This window comes from Crocuta crocuta, unplaced genomic scaffold (assembly GCF_008692635.1).
Source record: "Crocuta crocuta isolate KB4526 unplaced genomic scaffold, BGI_CrCroc_1.0 scaffold25, whole genome shotgun sequence".
NCBI lineage: Eukaryota > Metazoa > Chordata > Mammalia > Carnivora > Hyaenidae > Crocuta > Crocuta crocuta.
Window position 1 is genome coordinate 16,688,053 of NW_027532015.1, and position 24,613 is coordinate 16,712,665.

At 38.6% G+C, this 24,613-nt stretch overlaps 1 protein-coding gene across 1 annotated transcript in view; it reads left to right on the top strand.

The window, feature by feature from the left end:
* Positions 1-24,613, top strand: part of SGK1 (serum/glucocorticoid regulated kinase 1) — a 111,501-nt gene that overhangs the window by 40,076 nt on the left and 46,812 nt on the right. Inside the window, exon 2 of the mRNA XM_077775995.1 lies at positions 3,833-4,048. Within this exon, the coding sequence (XP_077632121.1) occupies positions 3,833-4,048 (216 nt within the window). The remainder of the gene's footprint in view (positions 1-3,832; positions 4,049-24,613) is intronic.

Genomic DNA, 24,613 nt, shown 5'->3' on the forward strand with positions numbered 1-24,613 from the left:
AGATCCAGACAAGTCATTGGGTATTTTTTTTTTCCTGAAAGACTGCAGTAGACTATGGCTGTTTGTTTCAAGTCTCCTGAGATTCATGTTTGCAGCTTGAATCTTTCCTCTGAAATGCAGACTTGATGGTCCAAGTGCCTATTTGATAGCTCACTTGTATGTTCTGGAGCCTTGTCACCTCTGGAGTTTTTCCTAAGAGGCCTTCCTTTCTCATACAATTACAGTAGAGTCCTCCTACCCTCAATGATCGAGCCTCTCTGCTTTATTTACTCCCTTCCATATTATAATCCACTTATTTATTTTATTAGATAAATAATGTATTCCCTTAATAAATATATTTATTCCTTTGGTCATAACTCAGACTCTATAAGGGAAAGTTTTCAAGGATCTATCTTCTTAATTGCCGTGTTCTCTCAACAGCTAGATGATACCTGACACACAGCTGGTCTTCAATCATCGATGAATGAATGAATGAATGAATGAATGAATGTTAAAATGTGGAGAGCATCAGATTGCTTTTTGAAAAAGTTAGAAGATATCAAATCATTTTATTTCTACCTCATGGAATTCGACTTCATACTAAATTCTGCTTGACAGAATAACTTCAGGGGTCACATGGTAACCCTCAAAGATATGAGGTAGATTTGACTAAGGTTTTCTTTGACCAGATTTGTTCATGTGCTTGCTCGGTTTTTTGTTCATTTGATTTATTTTGTTTTTATTTATTTGTTTTGTTTTTAAATGTAAATGTCTTTAGCAGGCATGGCCTCACGGTCCCCACCACTCCTGATTTTCATACCCTGGTTATTTACACATTTTACGCTTTTCTTGTTCCTGCCATTTTATACTTTTCTTGCTCCTTACCAGCTTATATTCTTGTAGAAATTGGTTCAATGATATAGTTTTAACCACATAATAATTTACAGTGTGACTTTGGGCAAATTCCTAATACCTCTGGGTTTTTTCCAACTTTGAAATTCTATAAAGACATCTATTGGTTGTGTGACAGTATATGATCGAGGTCATCTCGACTATATCGGGGAATTCCTGGCTGGCGATAGCAAACAAAATGACAAATCCTCATGTGACTCTTAATCCCAATGATTTCTAACATACAACACATCAGTTACATTTATAGATCAATGCATACTTTGAATTGAGATATAACGTCTCTAAATTCTTGTCCTCTGATAAAACTAGTTTGTGTTTTCTATAACATACTGAAGGCTTAGATTCAGGCACATGGACATTCTTCCATCATAAATTGAATAATTGTAAGACGGTATTGCATAGATTTACTTTAAATAAAGTGGTCCATAAATATAAGATTTATGTTGCAATATACCAAGATTCTTAATCAGTCAGGCCATACAAATTCATCTGAAGATAAATCTCTTTAAAATTCATTTCTTAGTGAGGGGCCTGGATGGCTGAGTTGGTTAAGCATCCAACTTCAGCTCAGGTCATGATCTCGGGGTTCGTGCGTTTGAGATCAGAGCCTGGAGCCTGCTTCAGATTCTGTGTTTCCCACTCTCTCTGTCCCACCCCCACTCACACTTTGTCTTTCTCTCAAGAATAAATAAACATTAAAGAAATATATCTTAAAAAATTCAATTCCTTGTAACCCCAAAGTTAAATCTACTTGGCAAAAGAGACTTTGAAAGTAAGCCAGAGTAAAAGATTGGATTTAAAATACAAGGTTGGCAACTAATCAAGAATGGTCACCGAACTTCAAGCTCAAAGCCCTCTGAATAAGAATAATAAAAAACATTTTTCATCTCTAATGAAATTTAGTACTTTTTAGGTTGATCAAAAACACATTTGGTACTAACATCAGAAAGAGAGATTCTATTGCAGATTCAAACTTTTTTTGAGTTTCATTCAGACTTTCATTAATGAATCAAATAAACACTTTGAATGTACCTACAAAATATGCTAATGGTACCCTGGAGTGCAAGAAACACTGAAGGAAACCAAATAAACATTAGGATGGTAAACTCAAAAAGATATTTTAAATGGCTATTGAAAAGAGTACATACAAATAAAGCGAATAATGCAATTGAAAGACACATATGTAACCAAAGAAAGAAATATGATAATTTTAATTGCTTGAGGTTCTTATAAACTTAAAAGAAATTATGCTTTAAAAAATTACATTGTAAGAAGGAAAATAAAACACCCATAATCCTCACAATGAATATAACAGTTATTATTTTGCCTAGTGCTTTCTTGCTTTACCTGTAGATAGTACATATATTTTTACATTTGGAATTCCACTGCTTGAACAATTTTGTATTCGGCTTTTTTTCCCCATATAATTACATTCTAAACATTTTCCACATTTTCAGACATTATTCATGATATTTATTTTTAGTGATGGCATAATATTTCATCAAATTGCTTAAATATTCCTTTGTTATTACAATTTTAGTTTCTTCTCAGTATATCGTTAAAATACTTAACTGTAACATTACCATACTTCATTACTGTCATTTCATTTCTTTGTTCTTTTGGTATAGGGTTGATTTTACTAATTGTTTAAATCTTCAGGGGTTTCAAAGAGCATGGAAAAGACATATTAAATCAAGATAAATGTTAAGCAGTTAGTGACCACAGTCTTAAAGTACTGTCATACTTGTTAAAATTCCATTTTTGTAAAGGACTAGATTATGGATTCAAGGTACCTGAGTCCAGCCTTTGCTTAATACCAGTATTGTATCTTGGGAATATTTGCTTCAGCTCTTTGTGCCTTTGTTTTCTCATCTGTAAAATGGGATTAATAGTAGTATCTATTATGTAAAATTGTTCTGAGGCTGAAACATCTGAGGATGAAATGTCAAACATTTACAACAATGCCTTTTATATTTAAAGTACTCTATAAGTAGTATGTGTTTTAATATTAGAATCTCTTTGGGGCACCTGGGTGGCTCAGTCAATTAAGTATCTGACTTCAGCTCAGGTCATGATCTCACAGTTTGTGAATTGGAGCTCCATATCTAGCTCTGCTGACAGCTCAGAGCTTGGAGCCTGCTTTGGATTCTGTGTTTCCCGCTCTCTCAGCCCCTCCCCTGCTCACACTCTTTCTGTCTCTCTCAAGAATAAATAAACATTAAAAATGTTTTTAAGTTAAAATAATATTAGAATAGCTTCATATATTCTCTGTGCCTTATAGGAATTCTACATGCAAGCAAGACAAGTGGTGAGTTTTAGCATTTTAAAAACAACTATGAGATAATTTCTTAACCAGAAGTAACTTCTCTTATAATCAAGTTTTTGCAATAGTGAAATATGTGTTAATTCATTTAACATCAAATGGGTTCTAAGCTCACAGCCTTAGGTTAGTATTTCCCCTAGTAAGAATAACTAACAAAACAAAACAACACACACACACACAAAAACAAACAAAATTAAAAAAGAATAACTAGTAATTCACCTTAGACATTTGTGAATCTTTCTGTCTGCATAATCATATTAGTAAGACTAAAAGTAAAATAGCCACCATCAACTGAACATTATGTGCCAGGCAAAACAGTTGGACATTTAAAAACACTGTAAAATCTTCATGACAACCCTGAGAGGAAATGCTATTACCCCAATCACCCCCAGATGGGGAGATGGACTCAGAGATTTGAAATGACTAGCCAAAACACACACACGCCTAAAAAGTGATTGGTTAGAACTGACCCGTTTGGACTGTATTAACACTTGAACGATGGAGAAATCGTGAGACTGAATTCTTCTTTCATGAGTATCCGTCCACCAAATTTCCCACTGGGGTCCCATTAAACATCACAGGAGGCAAAATGCAATTCTTTTCTTTTGCATGTTGTAGGTACGAAGATGGATCAAGAGCCCAATGGTCAGTGTGGACAAGCATCAGAGTCCCAGCCTGAAGTACACGGGCCCCTCGGTGGTGCACCTCCCACCGGGGGAGCCAGATTTTGAGTCTTCCTTGTGTCCAACGTGCCTGGGGGACCATGCTTTCCAAAGAGGTGTTCTCCCTCAGGAGAAGGAGTCGTGTTCATGGGAAACTCAGTCCGGGTGTGAAGTAAGTTCATTTTTGTTTGGGATTTATTACCCTGAAAGGATTCTAGGTCTTTGTTTTTCCTATATTCATGTCATAGTATGCAAAAAACCAAATGCCAAAAAAAAAAAAAAAACACCCACCCTAAAACATATTTAACACACATTTATAAAGCTTCTGAGGAAGATACAGAATGGGACCTTTGCTAGCCCATTGTACTAATTTTTTTAATAGCCTTTATTTATTAGAAAAGTTTTAGCTTCACAGCAAAATTGAATGGAAGGTATAGAGATTTCTTACATACCCTCTGCCCCGCACACATGCACACCCTTCCCCACTATCAACACCCCTCACCAGAGTGGTACATTTGTTACAATTGATGAACCTATAGTAACACATCATCACCCAAAGACCATAGTTTACATTAAGGTTTGCTGTTGGTGTTATGGTTGGACAACTTTATAATGATCTATATCCATTATTAGAGTAGCCTCTGTGCTCCTCCTGTCCGGTTCATCCCTCCCTTCTCCCACATCCTGGCACCATTGATCTTTTTTGTGTCTCCATAGTTTTGCCTTTTCCTGAATGTCATAGAGTTGGAATCCTACAGTATGTTGTACTGCTTTTAATACTGTTCCAAGGCTGATACAGCCAGGTTTTGGTCAACTAGAAATCCTTTATAAATTGTTTGCTCACACAGAGATCAATTGTTATATATTGCAAAAAAAATATAACAGTTGTGGGGCACCTGGGTGGCTCTGTTAGTTGAGGGTCCGACTTCGGCTCAGGTCATGATCTCACGGTTCATGAGTTTGAGCCCTGCATCAGGTTCTGTGCTGACATCCGAGAGCTTAGAGCCTGCTTCAGATTCTGTGTCTCTCTTTCTCTGCTCATCTCTGTCTGTGTCTCTCAAAAATAAATAGACATTTAAAAAAAATTTTTTTAACTATGTAACAGTCGTCTACAGGTTTGTTGCCTGTACCAAAATCTCAATACGATTTGACCCACAACAGAGCACTGTATTAACTCATATTTCCCATTTTCCTATACGTAGTCCTCATATTTTTTATATATACCCCAATTTTTTCTAAGACTATTTTTCCCTGCTAACTCCAAGACTTTTGTTTTTTGTTTTTTAATTTGGTTAATCCAAGAAAGCCAGGTAATTGACTTGGCTTGCAAGTTCTAAGATTTCAAAAAATTTAAGTTTGCATTTTTCACTTATAATTCAGTGAGGCTTATATTTATTTTGACTTTTTAAGCCATTAAATCAAATGCTGATGGCATTTTTATTATCATCTTATTGACATACACCCACAAATTAGGAAGACAGAACATGTTATTACAAAGCACAATTAATTGCAAATGATCTACCAATACATTATTTCAGAACAGTGCATTATAAGATGATAAATGTTAGTAACTCCTCCCTACTTTTTTTTAATTTTTCTGAAAGAAATGTTTTGTGGAGGTAAAGGCATCATTTTAGCTGCTAAAATAAAATGCTTGAATCTGAGTTCAACTCTAGGATATGCAATGTCTCAGAATCTATTTCCTGCCTACTTTCTAAGGTTACTGGAAGAATCAAATGAGATAACACATATAAAATATTTCCTAATCTAGAAAGTGCCATGCAAGCAGAAGTCTTCATTTCTTATGTCTGCTGATTTACATATTAGCTAAGCCTGTGAATCTGTAACACTAAATTAGACTTCCATGACTAGGTTAGCGCCTTGCGGATCTATGAACATTTGTCATGGTGCATTTGTTGTTTTGCTAGACACTGGCTCAACTCCAGGTTGACCATAAAAGGCAATAAATAGATTCTAAATGCAAGTATTGGGGGAAAATTTTTTTTTTCTGCAAAGGGCCAGATAATAGATGTCTTAGGCTTTTTAGGCCATTCAGTTGCTGTCATTTCTGTTCAGCTCTGCCCTGTAGGAAAAGCAGCCATAGATAATAGACAAATGAATGGGCCCGACTGTGCTCAAATAAAAGTTTTTATTTACAAAAACATGTGGCTGGTCCACCAGCCATAGTTTGCAGACTCTTAGGCTCTTAGAGTCTAAAAGAATTTGCCAACTCCTTAGAGTCTAAAGACCTATTCATAACTTGGAGGTAGAAAGAGGGCTCCAGGCATCCTACACAGAGCACAAAGGCCTAGTACTAAGTGTTTACTCGAGGGCCGGGTAGATGCCCCATTTGTTAGGAACCGGGGATAGATTAATGAATAAATGGAATTCCATATCAGAGGAAACAATAAACAAAGAGCTGGCAAGAATTTAAAACAACCCTGTGATTCATCCTTTTACTTTATCTGGAATAATAGGTGAATCATTCTCCAATTTACAAAGGACAACCTGGCTCTGACTTTGCTGACTTTTTCTTTTAAGGTCACCACAAGTCAAGAATACACAATGTTAACAATTTAACAATGAATCTATGTTTTGGGTTCCTATCGGGACTAAATCGTGAGACAGTTCCTTGAGAAGGCACCTCGGCCCTTTTAGGAAGCGGCCTTATGGGGAAGAGGATGGAGAGACTGTTAGATGCACAGACCTGGTAGTAAAGACTCCATGTTGGTTTGCTGACGACTCCTGATGTGGATAATTGTAAGCAAGTCATGAATTCATCCTTCCCTTTCAGTATCCCCTCCTATGAAAATTGAGATTATCCATGCTTGCCATCTGGTCTTTCCTGGAGTTTTTTAGTAATTTGAGGATGATGTGGGATTTTTAAAAATCTTTTGTAAATGTAAATCTATGTATAAACAGTGTGCTGGAGTCAGGCAACCCACATTCTGATGCCAGCTCTGCCACAAAGTTAATACATGAACTTGAGCAAGTCACAAAACCTCTCAAACATTTGGAGGTTTGATGGCCTATAAATGAAAATAAACTCTGTACCTAAAAGAGAAAGATAAAACATAGAAAATGAGGTGAGAATGTTTTAAATAAAATAAGAGAACGAATAGAGTACTAGTCCTTTGCAAATAATGTGAGCTTTTTTCCCCTCTGACATTAAAAATAGCACATTCTAAATGCTACCTTTAATGGCCAAAGCTTAGTAAGAGTTATATTGCAGTTAGTTTGTGCCAGGCCTTGCCAATAGTCTATTTAGCGGCCTTTAGACATATTTCTTCCATGGAAGAAACTAGGATATACATATTGCCAATATATCACCCAGAAGAATAGCAATATTGTGATGTTACTAGTAGTGCTGTCTAAAATGGACTGTTTACAAATTAAACAGACCTTTCTGGAAATGAGATGGGAAGATGATAACACTGAGCTATGTAAGCTGTTACTGAATAATGCATGCCAGTGAAACTCAAGTTGTAGCATTTCAGTCTGAAACCAACTTCTGGGCCATAAAGAAATGGAGACCAAAGTAGTTTTTCAATGGGTGCACGGCGACTAAACATATTCACAGACCTGATTGTGTGTCGTCTTTGTCACAGCACCTTCAACATCCAGACCAACTGAGCTGGAAGGAAAGGTAAGCACTGTTTTGGAGTAGGAAAAGGCAAGGACATGTGGAATTAAGGAAAGCAATACGATTGGATCAAGATGGCAGTCTGAGCATGTAATGTCCTCCTTCCTGGCTGTCTTAAATGACAGGAAAACATGCACACAGACACATGCACACACATGCATTTTCATTTAGAGTCATGAAAACAAGGTAAGAATCTCTGAAAAACAGAAGGCAGGTAGGATTATGACATCCATGAAGAAACCACAGTCCAAAAGGATCACATCAAAGTACGACTGCAACAGAAGGGAACACTGTGAGCATAGATATTCAAGAGGACCCAGAATTGGAAAATAAAGATGTTCCAGGCAAAGGCTAATAAAAGGAATATAGCTTTAGCAATATAAATTTCAGACAAAATACAATCAAGGACAAAAAAAATTTTCAAAAAAAAGGAGGAATATTTCATATTGATGAAAGATAGCTGCCAAGAAAATAAAACATTCACAGGGTGCCTGGGTGGCTCAGTCAGTTGAGCATCCAACTTCAGCACAGGTCAGGATCTCATGGTTCATGGGTTTGAGCTCCACTTGGGGCTCTGTGCTGATAGCAGGGAACCTGCTTCAGATCTTCTGTCTCCCTCTCTCTCTGCCCCTCCCTTGCTTTCTCTCTCTCTCTCGCAAAAATTAATAAACATTAAAAAAAAAAAAAGAAGGGGGCACCTAGGTGGTTCAGTTGGTTAAACGTCCAACTTCAGCTCAGGTCACGATCTCACGATTTGTGGATTCAAGCCCTGTGTCGAGCTCTGTGCTGACAGCTCAGAGCCTGAAGCCTGCTTTGGATTCTGTGTTTCCCTCTCTCTCTCTGCCCCTCCCCCCCTCATGCTCTGTCTCTCTCTGTCTCAAAAATAAATAAAACATTTTTAAAAATTTTTAAAAAGAAGATAAATCATTCACAAACCTTTTGGCACTTAACAATATAACATGGAGGTCTTTAAAACAACCGCTAATAGAAATACAAAGAAAAATTCCTTAATTCATGTCATAGAAAGAAATTTTTACCATACATCTAGAAATCACCATTTCAGGAAGACTAAAATTATGTAAGGATGTAAGATTTTAATAAAACAACCAAATATGAGTTACGTAGAGATTTATAACTAATAAACAAAGAATGCACATTATTTTAAGCATACATGGAACAATTACATAAACTGACCAAGAATTAGATCATGAAGCATATCTCATCAAATTCCGAAAAGCAGAAATCACACAGACCACAGGCTGATTACAATTTGGTAAAATTAGAAACTAACAATAATATGAGAGCCAACTTCCATCCCTGGCCAATCCTTTCACGTGGATTACACAAACACCCTACAATTAACTCTGGGTTTACTTAGAAAAGAAAAAAAGAAATTGAAAACTAATTTTTAAGTTTATTTAGTTATTTTGAGAGAGGGAAAGAGCAAGCGAGCATGAGCAAGGGAGAGGCAGAGAAAGAAAAGACAGCACAGACCCCGATGTGGGGCTCCTTCGCAGGAACCATGAGATCATGACCTGGGCTGAAATCAGGAGTTGGATGCTTAGCCGACTGAGCCACCCAGGTGCCCCAAGAAATTGAAAACTATTTTGAATGCTTATTCCACCACCAGGAAAATGCAAAATGAAACAATGAAATTCTGTTTGCTTTTAATCCATCAGATTATCAAAGGGTTGAAAAGATTAACAATGTAGTATTGGTAAAAATATGGGCCTAAATGTTGCTGATAGAAGAGTTCTTTGGCAATGTTTCTCTATTAAAATTATTTTAACTCTCAGACATTTTAACTCAGCTAATCTATGTGTTCACATCTACCCTAGACACACACTTGCTCATGTAATACTAGGGACAGATACAATGACATCCTTTGTGACACTGCAGATCGTAAAAAATGGGGGTAACATCTGTGGGTAACAAATTATAAACTCATAGGGAGTTCTTGATTAAGGCATATCAACATTGTGGAACAGTATGCAGCAGTTAAAAATGATGTCCATATGTACTGACATATCCCAAGTTAGAAAGCAAGTTGAAAGTGAATTATGTATATATAATTGTCACATTTATTTTTTTAAACTTTATATTTTCCTCTCAATGTCTATGTGCATATACGTGCGTGTATCTATGAATGTTTGCGTGTACATGTGTTTGTGTATCTACGTGTATAAATGGAAGTAAAAAGATCTGGAAGTATGTTCACCAAACTGAAAAGGTGATTATCACCTTCCAGGTGTTAAAATTGAGAGGTGACGAGGTGGGAAAAAAAGGAGTCAAGTATGACTTCGGCTCTGTCTATACTGGTTGAATTTTTCAAGACCATATTAATATGTTACCTGTGGGTTTGGGTAAAATACCACGCTCACCAGGAGACTCTTGTAGAAAGTAAATCCTTACAACTCAGTCCTGTTGGTTGGAAGTCAAATACCACCCCAAAGATGGTTACCTAAGACCATTCTATCACCACAAAGAGCAGCTCCTGGAGCAACATGGAAAATGCATGTTTCCTACGCTTCCACAGCACCTTGCTCATACTTCTGTCTGTCACTTCTGTCGCCCTGTTTGTAGTTGTGTCCACGTATTCCCAAAGCTCCCCGCAGTCTATAATAGATCCAACGCATGTGCATCTTCCTGTCTCCTCCAGGCCTTGTGCACGTGCTGTAAAGTTAACGTGCTCTTTTTTTCCCCTCTTTGCCTTGATTAGCTGAAATTAAAATTTTGGTCATGAAAGTTTTTCAGACATGAGAAGGAGAGACTAAGGCAGAAAACTCTGCAGCCCGTGCTGCCTGGAAATCACGTGCATTCCGGGGGCCCTGCAGAGCCAGGACTCTGGCTGATTCTCATTAGGCCTGCCCTCTCGGAGGGGGTAGCTTTGACCGAGGGAGGGTTTCCTCAGACTCCTCTGCCTTTTAACGGAAGGCAGCCCCAAAGTTGCTTAGTCAGCGACTGACAGCTGAAGCAGGGGCTCCCGGCGCTGTTTTTTAAGGCCTAGTGAAGTCAGTCCTCAGGCAGGAGCCATCCAACTTGGAGAAGTTATTAACACCTTACTCCAAATGCAGGAATTGACATTGAGTCTTCGCCTGTGCTGTCATTAAATGCAAGGTCACTGCCTCTTCTTCCTCCTCAGTAATCATCAAAGACAATAATAGAAAGGCACATTTCATTAAGCAGACTTTATGCAGTTCTGGGAGGGAGTCTGCCCCAAGATGCTTGTTCGTATTTCAGCTGCCTCACCTCCATCGGTTAGGTTAGCACAGCTACCACGGTTATCGTCATATTTCTTCTCAAAATCGTTGAGCCGCTTCTTTGAAGCCTAGGAAGCTGGGTATAAAGTGGTCAGCGGAACAATGCTTTCCATGCTGCCTTATGTTCCCATCGTCTGAGTTGTTCTGATCCTTCTTGAGAGGAGGCTATAAAAAATATACTTAAATCATCCAGATGGCTTTAAAGATTTCTGGTTTCTTTCAATTTACATAGTAAAAATGTTTTTTTTTTATGAAGGCTTATAGGGAATAAAATAATAGTGTTTCAGATGGCCCTCTTCCCCCCCGGTTTTCTGCTCTTGGCATGATGTATTATGGCCTCTGAAGGATGTACCGTGATTTCCTAGCTTATCACCCATAACGGCCCTTGCTCTGCACCAAATTTTAAGCCATGTAATCCTTGAGAAAGCACTTATCACATAAAACAAAAGATTAGACTGCTACAGGAGGGAGAAGAAAAAGCCTTCTCGCCCCCTCCCTTTTTCTGCTCTCTATACTTAGAACCTGGTGGAGTAGATGACATTCTACCCAGAAATCCTGGGTTCTGTATCCAGCTCAGCCTCCAGCCGGTCACAGGACCTCAGGCGTATTTGCATGTACTTGATCAGGCTCACCTGCAAGCCCTGAAGAATAAATCAGTGCTGCCCACCACAGAGGGCTAAAGGAGAGAATGAGGAGCAAATGAGAAAACATGTGTAGAACTCTTAAAAAAAAAAACCCACAGGGACTCCTGGGTGGCTCAGTTGGTTGTGCTTCCCACTGCTGATTTCGGCTCAGGTCATGGTCCCAGAGTGGGTGGATCAAGCCCTGAGTCCGGCTCCTTGATGAGCATGGAGCCTGCATATGATTCTCTCTCTCATTCCCTCTCCCTGTCTCCCCATCTCATGCACTCTCTCTCTCTTACTGCCCACCTCCCCCACTTGCATTCTCTCTGTAAAAAAAATGAAACAAGACAAAACATAAACAGCATTTGAAATTTTATTAGTTGGCAAACATTCCTAAGTGTAATGAAAGCTGAAAAGGTCTTAAAACAAGTAAATCAGTCTCAAGCAAAAGATTCATCACATTTCCAAGCTTTCCTCATTGAAATTAATAAAAAAAATAACAATAATAAAAGAGTACTACCTAGAAAATAATATGTCTTGGGAAACATTAAAAATGACTCAGGAAAGGGGCTCCTGGATGGCTCAGTCAATTAAGCCCAACTTTAGCTCAGGACATGATTTCATAGTTTGTGGGTTCGAGCCCCACATTGGGCTCTATGCTGACAGCACGGAGCCTGGAGCCTGCTTCAGATTTTGTGTTTCCCTCTCTCTCTGCGCCTTCCCTCCTCTTAAAAATAAATAAACATTTAAAAAAAATTTTAATGACTCAGTAAATTGCCCTCTTAGGATAGTGAAAATCTCTATAATTACTCTTGCCATTATATATCTGAAATTATCATTCTAATTCTGAGGCAGAATTACAAAAAAGATAGTTTCATCCCTCCCCCCAGAAAAAGTTTGGAATTCTTTTGACTAGAAAGGCAGCATTTTAAAAAAATGTTTATTTCAGGTGGAGGTATATTAAATAGAGGAAACTCTATTGGATTTTCTTTGAAGTTTTCAATATTTTTTCCCTTTTGTTTTACAGTAATTTGAAATGTTGTGAGTAACTTCCAATTCAAGCAATTCTCTTTGGCTAAGAGCCAGAGGAACGATTGCCTTTTTATCCTCTAGCTTCTAAGAGCTATCGGTTGGCCAAAATTTCCAAGATTTCATGTCTTTTAATATCAGTCCACCTCTTTTTTTACTTTTCCCCATGATTTTTCACAATTTATGCAAGAATTATTATAGCAGCATTATTGAGATGTTTCAAAAGCATTCCATTTTCTCTACATACCAACTGTTTTTTGATGTGTGGTCTCTTTCCATTTGTCCCCACCTGTATGATCTTACACATGATTGTACACAGGTACATTGTATACATGATAGTTGAAGCTGCCTTTTTCTCACTTAACATTTACTGAGAACATGTGTATGTTGAAACATAAATTTAATAACTGTCATTATGGTTAACACCCCATGAAACTGATATCATTCTATGTAACCATATACCTACTGTTAGTACTTTCATTTCATTAACTTTCTCTCTCTTTTTGATAAGGCTGCAAGTGGTTTTTTCCCCAGTTTGAATAACCTTGGGACAAATTGAACCTAGTATAAATCTCCAGTGATGGAGTTTGAAGGTAATTATGGTTCTTGTCAAAATACATATGAGACTGATTTAGAAAGAATAGAGTCAATCCAGCATTGTATGAAAAAACCTATTCCACAAGTACATCATCCCTTGAAGGTAGTGGCATGTTTTAATTTTTGTTAATTTAATTAAATGACACTTCAGTGATGTGACATGCTTTTCTTTGATTACCAAAAAATTAAGGAATTTCTCCATTTTATAATTCATTGCTTCTAATTCATCATGGGAATTAGTTCATTCTATCTTTGCCTCTTTATCTGTTGTAATTTTGTGCTGATTTTCATCAATGTAAAAGAACTATTTGTATGTAGGTTCAAATTGTCTTTTAATCCTATCTGTAGCAGAGTTTTTCCCAGTCTGAGCCTTGATTATTACATTCTCAACAAGGGTGTGCCTTTTGTACTACACGGGGAGATGGTTATGTTAGCTTGAAGCTAAAGTAGGCACACTTCTCCTTCAGAAAAGGTACTGAGCAAGATCCCGTTGCCAACAGAAGAATGTGAAAGAATGCCAGGTCCTAGATGAGGAGGGCTTTCTGTCTGTTCCGTGGACACGTTTCATATCTGGCCAGACAGCTTGATAACCAGGAAGCTGGCTCCTCCTTTTCCAAGGGTACTTATGTGTTTCCAGTCCATGTTTCCAGGGTCCTTGGAGCCAGGAGGCAGCCACTTCCATCCAATTTAGCGCTGCTTTCCTCTCTCAGAGGTTGGCACCGAGGCTCTGGATGGCAATTCTGCCAGCATCCAGGGCACAGAATGAGGCAGCATGGACTCCGGGTCTCCCACTCTCCCCTCGAGGCACTGAGTGAAGGACTGTTTATCCACAACCTGTCACATGCCTCTGCTGGGATTAAAAATGTGATTCAAGTCACAAAAATTAAATTTTAGAGATAAAACTTTGGGGTAAAATAAGTTGATGCCTGCGTTCATAGCTTACTTTGTTTTTATTACCCAAACTCTCCTATGGGCTACATCCTACCAGTATGCTTCCTCCCCCAGTGATAAGTCTGGAAAGGGGATAAGGGAATCCAACCAGCCTATATAGGACATAAAATATTCCAGGTGAGTTCCTGCTTGCCTTCTCCTGGAAATCTCTGGCCAGTGCTTACACCTACCCTTGGGTTGAAGCATATTTTGTTGGCTCTTGTATGTAACCAAATCTTTCCTGCTTCTAATTAAACTTATTCCTTTTAGTATGGTCCTTCCCAGAAACCATATGGCTATTTTCCACTAAACTAATATCCCTTCGCTGTAGTAGTTTGAGACTTTGAAAATGTGAAAAGAAGACTTTTTGTAAACTACTAAAAATCTACAAGCAGGAGCAAAATTTAAGGAAATAAAGCAAAGTTTAATAGTGTGCCATTTGATTTTTCCCATGATTTCTCTTTTTCCTCCAAGTTTATGCTACATTTTCCTTGGATTACTTATTGCAGTGATAGAATTTAATCTATTAAGTAGCATCCCTACAGTGTAAACTACTCCATAAAGAACAAATTAAACAAGCAATGGAGGATCTGGAGGAAAGAGTTAACGATAATTTCTTAAAACAGGGTAACAACTATAAAATTTACCTTTGGGAGCCCGAACAGACCCTTCTTGTAAAGCTTCCAAAGGAAAAGGAAGTAAAAGTGATTAATATCACCTTGCCATTTCCTATTCACATAAAGTAAATTTCTCCCTCACCCATGCTGCTTATAGGGAACCTCAGATGAATATTTAAATGTGCCACGACATGCATTTGTGCATGGTGCTCAGGATAAATAAATCATTTTGTTTTCACTTGTCCCTGATGTTAGAGCCCCTTGTCTTTGTGAGCTAGTAAAGAAGTCAATCTATTTCTAGGCAAGACTCTAGCAAAGTTCAATCCGGGAGACAACATCTCTTGAGAGAATCACCACAACCAGCCGAGGACACCCATATTATGTCAGTGACTCAGCTCTCTTCCATAAGAAGATTAAACTTTCCTTATCGACCTTGAGTGGCAGACAGTGGCATCAGAACATATTAAAACTCCCTTTGAGGTCAAGCCAGACTCCACAGCTTGCTATCTCTAATTTTAATTTACTTTTCCAGAGTCCATTGGCCTTGATAACTGTAAATATATAATTCTGGTCTCAAATCACTCTTCTCTCTTACGCCGATAGGTTGTTTTCCCTTTGACGTGATTATAAAATGATCATTTCAGGAGAGTCACCGAGATTTCTTTTTGAGGGCAAAATGCAAGGATTCAGCAACCCTGGCTCGGTTAGATAAGTAGCAGATAGGTGGCCCCCAAGATAAGTAATAGGGAGCAGGGGTTACAAGTCTTTGTAGATCAGAAAATGCTAAATGCATGAACTTGTTGGTACCAAAAAAAGGAAAGAAAAGTTAATGGTCAAAGGATCTATTTGGCTTACAGTTGCATGTATCGGCAGCACTGAGTTATTTTTTAAAACAATCGATCTGACACCAGCATGAAGTAGCAACCACATGCAAAATGGCGACAGGGACACCAGAATGCCAAATCGCCTCCTGTTACATAGCCTCGGTTTGTTCTCTCAACTAGTGTGTGTTGAGAGTTTCTATTACAGGCCAGGCAGTTAGTATCTCATGCAATGCTTTCAGGATGGGGGGAGGGGAGACACTGACAAGTAACCAGGCAGTTATAATCACTGGGATATATGTTACCAGAGGGGAATGTATAGATTGCACATAAGAGGGCCCATAGCTGACTGCGTGGGGATCAATGAAGGCTTCCCAGCAGAACACTAATCTCAACTAAGAGGTGAAGAATGAGTATATTAGTGAGATAGGGAAGGATGGGGATAAGAAGGCAGGCAGAGCAGACAAATAACCAAAAACCTGGAGGACTTAAGTAACACAGTAAAACTGAAACAAGGAAAATAAAACTGGACAGGAAAACAAGAATCCAGGTCATTAAGGCTTTTCACAAGGCATTTAAAATAATTTATATGCTATCCTTAGGAAACAAAGATCCATTTAAATGTTTCTATCACAACAGTGTTATCATTAGGCATAAAGAATGGATAGGAAAGAGTCAAATTCCAGAAATTCTTTTTTTGGAGATTTATGGCATAGGATTAAGGTTTATAGCTCTAAAGCCCTGTTAAGGACAAGTGTGCTTGAGATTTAATACAATCAGCTTGGTTCTTGTTTTACAAAGAGAAACAAGGATTTCAGATTTGGGAAAGGGTGATATTAACCAAAGAGCTCTCGTTACTGAGATGGGGGAAAACCGATTTAAAAAGGGGCTGTGAACTCATGAACAAACTGTTGTTCGCTAAGTTTGTCATTATTTAGTGACTAAAGAGAAATGGTAAAATTAGTATGTCGAATTGGGAAGTTTCAACGAGGATGGTAGTTGTGGGGGAGAGGGGAATACAGAGAGAGAAGAAACATTGTGGGTGTGATACTAACAATTACAAGCAATACTCCATTTGGTGTTGGATGTGAAAAATCCAAAAGCCTCTTGGAGAGGCAGAGCCTACTGAGATCAGAGACAGGGAGTTTTCTCTGTTAGGATCGCTTGTACATGAGTAAGCAAACATCTGTAAAAGGTGGAGGAGAACAGGTGTCTCTAAGGTGCTTCTACTTTAGTGTCATCAGTCTCTGGGGAGATGACATTATTGACCAACCCTGTACCAATGTTGAGTGTGGTCTGAGCTGCCATTTCCTGGCATCAAAGACTGGATTTGTCCTGATCTATTTATATTCTTGCCTAGTCTCACCATAGACTAACAGACCAAATTTTCAATAGACCTAGAGGGTTAATCTAACTGAGAGTCCCTGGGCTTGAACGAGGGGCCTTGGTCTTTAGCACAATGCTCTAATCAACTACACTACTCAGACCCATACCTTTCTATATATATGAGGGAAAGAAATAACAGAATTTGAAGAAATGCTTTTTAAAGTGACTTTTAGTCCCTGAAGAGTGCCAAAGTTCCAATTTTCTTTGCAATTGCAATAATAACAGCTGTAAGAACTCGATTGTTTATCAAAGATGCAAGCAGAAGTCATAAGGCTTTATTGCATGGATTAAATCTAAAAGCTGTATGTACTTTCATGAAGTCTCCTAATGGATTGGTAATGGTTATTATGGATGATAATATTTATTTAGACAAGTTAGAAATACCAAGTTCAAAAGGCGTTTAAAGCAAAAATTGCATAGACTATTTCACAAATGCACAGACCGAAATTATCTATAATTTCAGTGAATGGCATGAATTGTACGACATAGAGTTGGCTCTGGCTTTCATCTTCAAGGTAAGGACAGCTTGTAAATCAGTGCCATGACTCATGGATCTCAGGCACGGTGCATCAATCTAGCACCTGCTTTCCCAATCCGTCAAGTTACATTCATATCCAAACACAAATAACCATATTAAACCCCAGTCATCAAAATTAATCTTTCAGTAGGGAAAGGATGTGAACGTTTAAGCTAATAGGGTTTATTTCCTCCTTGTGGTGTATCTCACGCACCTAATTCATAAAAACAGTGCTATTTCTTTCTGTTGAGTATCTCAGAGGTCAATGCTATTTTGGGCTCTGTGTCTGTGGCTTTGTGTGGGCCACACAGAGGTAAATTTTACAAATGCCACAGCAGGTGTGACTTTGAACTGAGGCCATGTGACAAGCAACAGCATGCTGCCTAACCTCACTTTGGGGAAATCCAAGCTTCGAAGTGGCCACACAGGATGTTTCATCAAAAGAGGGATTTTCCCCTCTGCTCTGGGACGCATTGCTTCCTTCCCCTTCCTCAACTCTGCAGTACAAAAATATTCTCAAAGCAACTAACAATCTGTCCTGTCATGGGTGACCGTGTTGGGGGATGGGATGCATGGGGATAGAGAATGGATGGCGGGGGGGAGTTCCAGCTCTGGGGTTTGAAAGGAACAGTAAGTATAAACCTTTGAAATGTGCTAGTCAAGCCCATCACATCTCTGGGCTTGCTAATTGATATTATCCAATACTAAAAAAAATAAAATAAAATAAATCACTGGCTCACATATGCATCAGACATTATTTTGGAGTTCTCAGTTCAAAGTCCAGCTCTGACACTTACCATCTGTGTCTTGAGTTTCCCTGTCTGTAAATGGATACTGATACAAATACTAAACAGCGCTGCTGTGAGGTTTAAATGAGAAATGTATGGACATTTGCTGCTTCCCTCCTCCCCCGAACCCCCTCTTAGTTTCCCAAGCCTAAAAGTAGTCAAACAGGTCTATACAATGAAATTATATGATTCTGAAACACATGCCATGTGACAATATACTGCTTCTCTTTACCTTATAATTTGTATCCATTGGATGCCATACTTATTAACTATAAGCTTATGTCCTATGTCTTTTTATTCAGCAAAAAGACAGTTAAAAGAGGAAGTAGAGACCACAAGGCAAGCACATTACTGAATGAACTCCTGTAGACAAATGAGCTTTTTATTAGCCAAGGTATTTTGTCAACTTATTTCCAGTCTCAGCTGTTATGTTGGTTTCCAAATCTCTTGAGCTAAACTAGTGAGAAAAATGGAGGGAAGATCTTCAAGGGTGCCTTTCTCCAGGGCAAAATTTTTAGGCTTCTGTTTCTCACCTATACAGATAAAAACGGAATAGACTATGAAAAACGTAAGTGACAATTATCTATATATTGATGAGCACCATCTTGAGCGTTCTGAGAATACGCCACAGTCAGTGCAATTCCTGCATGCAGGGTTAATGAATAGTATAGATTAGAAAATTACCAGTGATTGAATTTCTTCAAGGACTATACTTTAAAACTGTAAATTACCGTGAAAACAACAAGGCTATAACATGGTAGGTAATGAATTGCCCCAGTTATGGTTTTTATCATTTACTTTTAATATGCCTCCATGCAGGCAATTTTGAAGTGAAACTTAATCATTAGTATATTAAAGATGGCATATATTCCATAATATTCTCAAAGGAATTCATTAGAATTGATTCTATGTTTCCTACATCAGAAGGCAGGAGCTAAGTCAGGAAATGTATTGATGGCAATGCTTTTAAGTGTTTTTTATTTGGAAGACATGAGACTTTTTGAGGTTTTTCATCACTAGTTGAAATATCTATTCAGACTGCCACTGTATTCCTGTTCACAGTTGAAGACAGATTACTGTTGTGAACATATTAAAAATTGCAAATGTTTGAAGTCTTATAAAGAGACATTGGATAAATTTCAGATGGTCCAAACAACTCCACCTCCACCCAGACCACCTGTTTTCCTCACGCTTGTTCCTGATTTCAAAATCTCATTTCGGCATCAACAGTCCAGGCCACGATGTTCCTCAAATGGTCCTTCCTGCTCACACTCTGGGATTCCTGACTACCAGCACTGTGCAATCACTTCCTCTCACTCAGAATCACATCTGCTCTATCCTTTTTTCTCACGCAGCAATGCTGTGGACCCCTGGCATCCCCTTTCTATAGCCTCCTCTCAGACAACTGTTGGCAAACTCCATTAAATTATTAAAATGTTCTTCAAAAGCCTCCCTCTGCCTTCTCTTCTTATTCTGTAAGATCGGAATATGTACCACATATTAAATAGAGTTTGTTGGCCAAGTGTGTTTGAAAAGGCCAGGTTAAACGTCTCAGAGACTTCATTTGGACAGTGTGCTCTGTGAATCCCCAGGAGAGAAGACCCCGGCCTTCCCCACATCCATTGGACCCCAAACCTTTTTTAAAGAAACATCTTCAGGAAAATGCTGCCTTACTTGAAATGTGGCTTTGTACTCAAGGTGACACATCTTCTCTGATACCCTCAAGCATTAATGGCTTCTCCAGCCTCCTTTGTCTGGAGGCCAAGAGCTTGGTGGGCACTCTCTAACTTACCCTTCAAGAACTCCACCAGCTCTCCTCAGCCAGGCCCTTCAATGTCATCATCTACTAACTTCCAAGATGCTTCTTGCTCTCCTATAATCACCTTGGTGCCTGATGTAAGAATTTTCCTCTCTACTCTTTCACGAACACTCACAATGGGCAAAGCCAATATTCACACTCACTATTCAGCTAGCACTAACAATAATGACACTAATGCTAACCAATATGTCGTTTCAGAATATCTACTGTGCACTAAGTATCTTAACACTTGACATGCCTTATCTCATTTCATCTCCACAACCATCTCCTCCCTAACAGACTCTGCCATGCCCTTTTCCTACACCGTGCCTCCAGGCATTGCCTTGTGAGGCTGCTCCTTATCACGCAGACAGCACCGCTCTCAGCCAGAGGTAGGTCCGCCTGACATTCCTCTAGCGTGCTTAATGCAGGGTGGACCCAACAAGCTGTGCATAGTTTGTACGTAGCTCCCAGCAAGGGTAACACTGGCTTAATTTGCTGGCAGGTTTATAAAGCACATTTGTAATCATCTGAGAGGTCATCTTTGGGTGCAGCCTCCTTCCCGACCATCAGCCGCTATCAAGCAATGTGCTCTCTTTCTCATACAGCCAGCTGCAAACGTTTGCTGTCATTTCTTGTTCTTCAGTGGTCCTTTCTCTGCATGCCCAGCATGTACTCTGTAAAATCACAAGTCGATGTGATGTTAAGGTTAGAATGGGCCATAAAATTCACACAAGCCAACCCCTGCATTTTCCAGATAAAGACCTGAGGGCCTGGGGGAACTCATGAACTGACATTATCATCCGAAATTGCTAAAGATTGGATAAAGATAACAGAACTTGCCTATTCCTTTTCAACCAGAGACCTATTTCACTGAATATATCCTTGGCTACTTCTGATCTGCCAGGTGGTCATGGTTTTAGATCCAAAACTGTTAGTAAATACCCTGTGCACTTATATTTCTCTGGATCGTTCACTAATTGAGAAGCTTATGTGTTGTCCAAGGGAAGTAGGGCCAACTGCTTTTCATAGCTGCACAATGAAGCTCTTTCTATTGGGTGGGACGCTTGGTTCAGATTTACTTTGCACCAGATGGTTGTCCCCCAAAGGCCCCAGAGCTCCTGGGATCATTAGGATTCCAGATGTTGCTGCTACTGTCGATCTGGGGTGATGTGACTGCCCTTCTCTTCCTGCCAAGTATGTATTCAGCTGTTAGACTGGATTCAGAAACGTTGGTTGGCCTGCTTCTAATATATTTGATAACTTGCATTTAAAAAGATTTTTTTTAACGCTTATTTATTTTTGAGAGAAAGAGACAGCATGAGCGAGAGAGGGAGGAGAGAGGGAGTCACAGAATCTGAAGCAGGCTCCAGGCAGTAAACTGACAGCACAGAGCTCTATGCGGGGCTTAAACTCACAAAGCACAAGATCATGACCCGAGCCGAAGTCAGACGCTTAACCAACTGAGCCACCCACGTGCCCCTAATTACTTTCATTTTTTATTTTGATCCTCCAAATAGTCATTATGCAGTACAGATATTTAGGATTTAAGCAGTTTAAAACGGTGCTGTGCGAAGAGTGTTCTAGAACCGTGTTGGTAAACATCTGAGACAATCTAATTCCTAGGCCCCAGAGTTCCAAGGCGTCTCCTTTCTTAATGCACTGAACTTGTTCTGAATCCAATTATTCTCTTTCCACTTTGCAAAATAATTCATTTCATTTAGTCATCAGTAGAACGTACTTTGATATGGGGGGCAGGGGGAAGTGGTTTTACTTTAATGTGCTCCAGATTGGAGACCCGTATTAGGGCCGGTCCGCCTTATTTCCCAGCTGTGCTAATTAAAAGCACTAATTATTTCCATGTCAGAATCTCAGGACCATCTTTTGATGCTTGAAAGTTTGAGGGAATTAAAAAAGAAAAGCTGACTGATCTGAGGAATCATGTGATAAAGCTAATATTCTTTAGTCTCAACTGAAAAACAAAGTTTGTATGTCAGTTCATTGGACTTTGGTTCCCACTTCTTTAGTTTCAGCTCTGTTCTGGATTTCTGCCATGTGGGAAGTCGTTGCCAGAATCCCTTTTCTTTCTGTAGCAGTTAGTGTAATTAACACCGGAAGGGGGCTTACCTCACTCCTGATGTTAATAGGCTTCTCAAAAGCAGTTTTCATATCTAATTCATGTCATTTATGAAAAAATTAATAAACCCCATTCCCAAGATCCTCCCTTCATCTAGAGTCAGTGATTCTCTAAGACCTTATGGTCACTTTCCTAATTCATAAATCACCCTATTTCTCGCTCTCATGAGAAATAATCCAGGTGTGCATATGCAGGAAGTAAGTTATTTACTTTCCTATGCAGAAGGTGGGAGAATGGAGGCAAGATGATCTTTCCAGCTGGAAGGCAATCCTTTCCCCAGAGATACAGATAATCTCTTTGAAAAAAACTCTAGACTCAAGAACAATTATACTCTAAAAAAAGAATTATTAGGTCACATCAACTGAGGGAGCCATCATACTTGGAAATAGGATTTCCATTCACCTTTTTACTGGTGCAAATTCTTGTGTTATGTGAATTATTAACAGTATATTTTTCTCAATGGCAGGTTTATTCTAATTTAAATCCTCTGAGACTTGAAACACATGGCTTATTTACTCCTTTCAGTGTATCTTTGCTTGAGAGAAGAGAATATTTTGGTGGCAAGCTATTTCAGCAGAGTCAGACTATGTAATAGGATAGAAAAAAACAAAAAGCGGGTAGAAAACAAAACAGTAGAAAAACACCTTCCTAATATACATATATATGTACATATATATATATATGTAAGCGAAGTTGAGTTTATCTTATTAAAATAAGACCAATGAAAATGTTGTTGGGATGTGTAGGGAAACTGAAAATAGCAGGAATGCCTTCAACCTTTGAAGTTAATAGCCTTCTGATTTTTAAAAAAAATTTTAAATCTTTTTTATTTATTTTTGAAAGAGAGAGAGAGACAGCATGAGCAGGGGAGGGTCAGAGAGAAAGGGAGACACAGAATCCGAAGACAAGCTCCAGGCTCTGAGCTGGCTGCCAGCACAGAGCCCTATGTGGGGCTTGAACCCACAAACCGTGAGATCATGACCTGAGCTGAAGTTGGACGCTTAACCAACTGAGCCACCCAGATGCCCCTGGCCTCCTGATTTTTGAGAAGGGGAGAGCTGTAACTCAACAGGTCTTAAGCCATCCTATTCTGCAATTAGTATAATCATCTCAAAAACCTTGAACATTAAGTGCTGAGAATAAAGCTATTTCGAGTCATGTTTGAGTCACCAGCAAACTACCCCTAAGTGGTCATCTCTTAATGATTTTTAAAAATAACTTATCTAAGGCTATTGATGAAAACAACAATCTCTGGGGTGAAGCGTAGAAGCAATTATAGGAAGAGAAAGTACCTAATAGTATGCACAATGTGCTAGAACTGAGTCATATGTAAAATTTTTAAACTTCTTTACGCTAAAATTCGAGTTCCTGGAATCCCTCTTTTGTAACTGACTCACAATCTATTTTGGAACGAACCTGACGGTGCTACACCCCTTTTGCCACAGATTAAAATTTGTATAGAAAAGTCAGACACTGATGGAATAATCAGGTAATCCTGACTGAGGACCCTCACACCCATGCAGCCTTGTACTAACCACTGAGCATATGGCTGTCAGGTTGACGCTGAACTAAATTCTCCATGTTTTGAAGTTATGTTTCCTAACCCGGTGTTTGGAAAAATGAATTTGTCAGAAATGCCTAGATCATAGTCTAGGGGAGACACTTGATCTTGTTCTTTGTTTAAAATATCTATATTTTCCACATCTAAGCCTTCTCTACATTCTTTGTAATGAACTTTATCATTTTGCCCTTTATTGTCTTTTTTCTACAAAGAGTTTGGAGTTATGTTTTCATCTTGATCTTACTTGCTTCTCATTTTGTTTATGATGGTCAGCTCATTTTGTTTCAGAGTTTACATTAACTTCCTGGCTTTAAGAAGATTCTTTCCAAGGGCCTGAATCATAGGCCTAGAAGGGGCATGAGTATATCCTTCACCTTTAGACAAAGCTGCTCAAAATTTCTCATAGCTCTAGAGAAGATCACATAACATCCACCTGCATGTCATTTTGACATCTAACTACTTTTACTCTGTCTAACCAAAGCCTTCCCACTTCAAACCCAGCCTGTTTTCCTTGTTTTGTACTCAGTACAGGTAGCCAACCATTTCCGTATAGAAAGCTCTCCATTACACTCAAGGAATATATGCCTTTGGCATCTGGTTTTTCTTAAGAAAATAAGTAACAGCCTATTTACGTCTCCTCATTGGTCTTATTTTGCAACACTTGAATCATTTTGCCATCACTGTAGTTGGTTTCTAGACAATTTCCAAGTTCTCCAGTCATTAAACATGTACACCGGGAGTTCAGAACAATACTAAGTTGGGATTATCTAAAACCTCCTTCACATAATATTCTCAGTCTACATTTATTTATTTTAATATTGGTCCTTTTAGGTATCTTATTATTAAAAAGGGTTTTTTGGTCTAGATTTGTTTTTAATGCAACTGACTTGGTAAACATTTTGTAGAATAGACATTATATAGAGAGTCTATATAGAGTAGACATTTTCACACAACACTGATACAGAAGTAAGATTTCTCCAAGATACGTTTATAGAAATTATAACCACAACTAAAAAAAGTTTTATTGTAT